This window comes from Buceros rhinoceros, unplaced genomic scaffold (assembly GCF_000710305.1).
Source record: "Buceros rhinoceros silvestris isolate BGI_N320 unplaced genomic scaffold, ASM71030v1 scaffold40034, whole genome shotgun sequence".
In the NCBI taxonomy this organism is placed as follows: Eukaryota; Metazoa; Chordata; class Aves; order Bucerotiformes; family Bucerotidae; genus Buceros; species Buceros rhinoceros.
The window spans coordinates 1-203 of record NW_010409557.1 but is presented as its reverse complement, the minus strand read 5'-3'; the positions used below and the strand labels follow the sequence as shown (position 1 = coordinate 203).

Sequence of the window (203 nt, the reverse complement as noted above, 5' to 3'; positions counted from 1 at the left end):
CTGGATGAGAACAAAGACGGTCGCATCAGCTGCGAGGAGTACTGGACCTTGATAGGCGGCATCGCCAGCCCCATCGCCCAAATCATCCGCCAGCAGGAGCAGAGCGTCAAGCACACCAAGTAGCTGGCTGCACCTGGACCCCTCCCCAGGCTTGGCCTCCCCCGGGATCAGCCCCTGCTTCTCCACAGCTCCCCGCTTCTTGC

At 63.1% G+C, this 203-nt stretch overlaps 1 protein-coding gene across 1 annotated transcript in view; it reads left to right on the top strand.

Moving 5' to 3' along the window:
* S100A16 (S100 calcium binding protein A16) overlaps positions 1 to 123 on the top strand; it is a 589-nt gene extending 466 nt beyond the window's left edge. The window contains exon 2 of the mRNA XM_010135272.1: positions 1 to 123. Coding sequence (XP_010133574.1) covers positions 1 to 123 — 123 coding nt within the window.
* Positions 124 to 203: the final 80 nt, after the last annotated feature.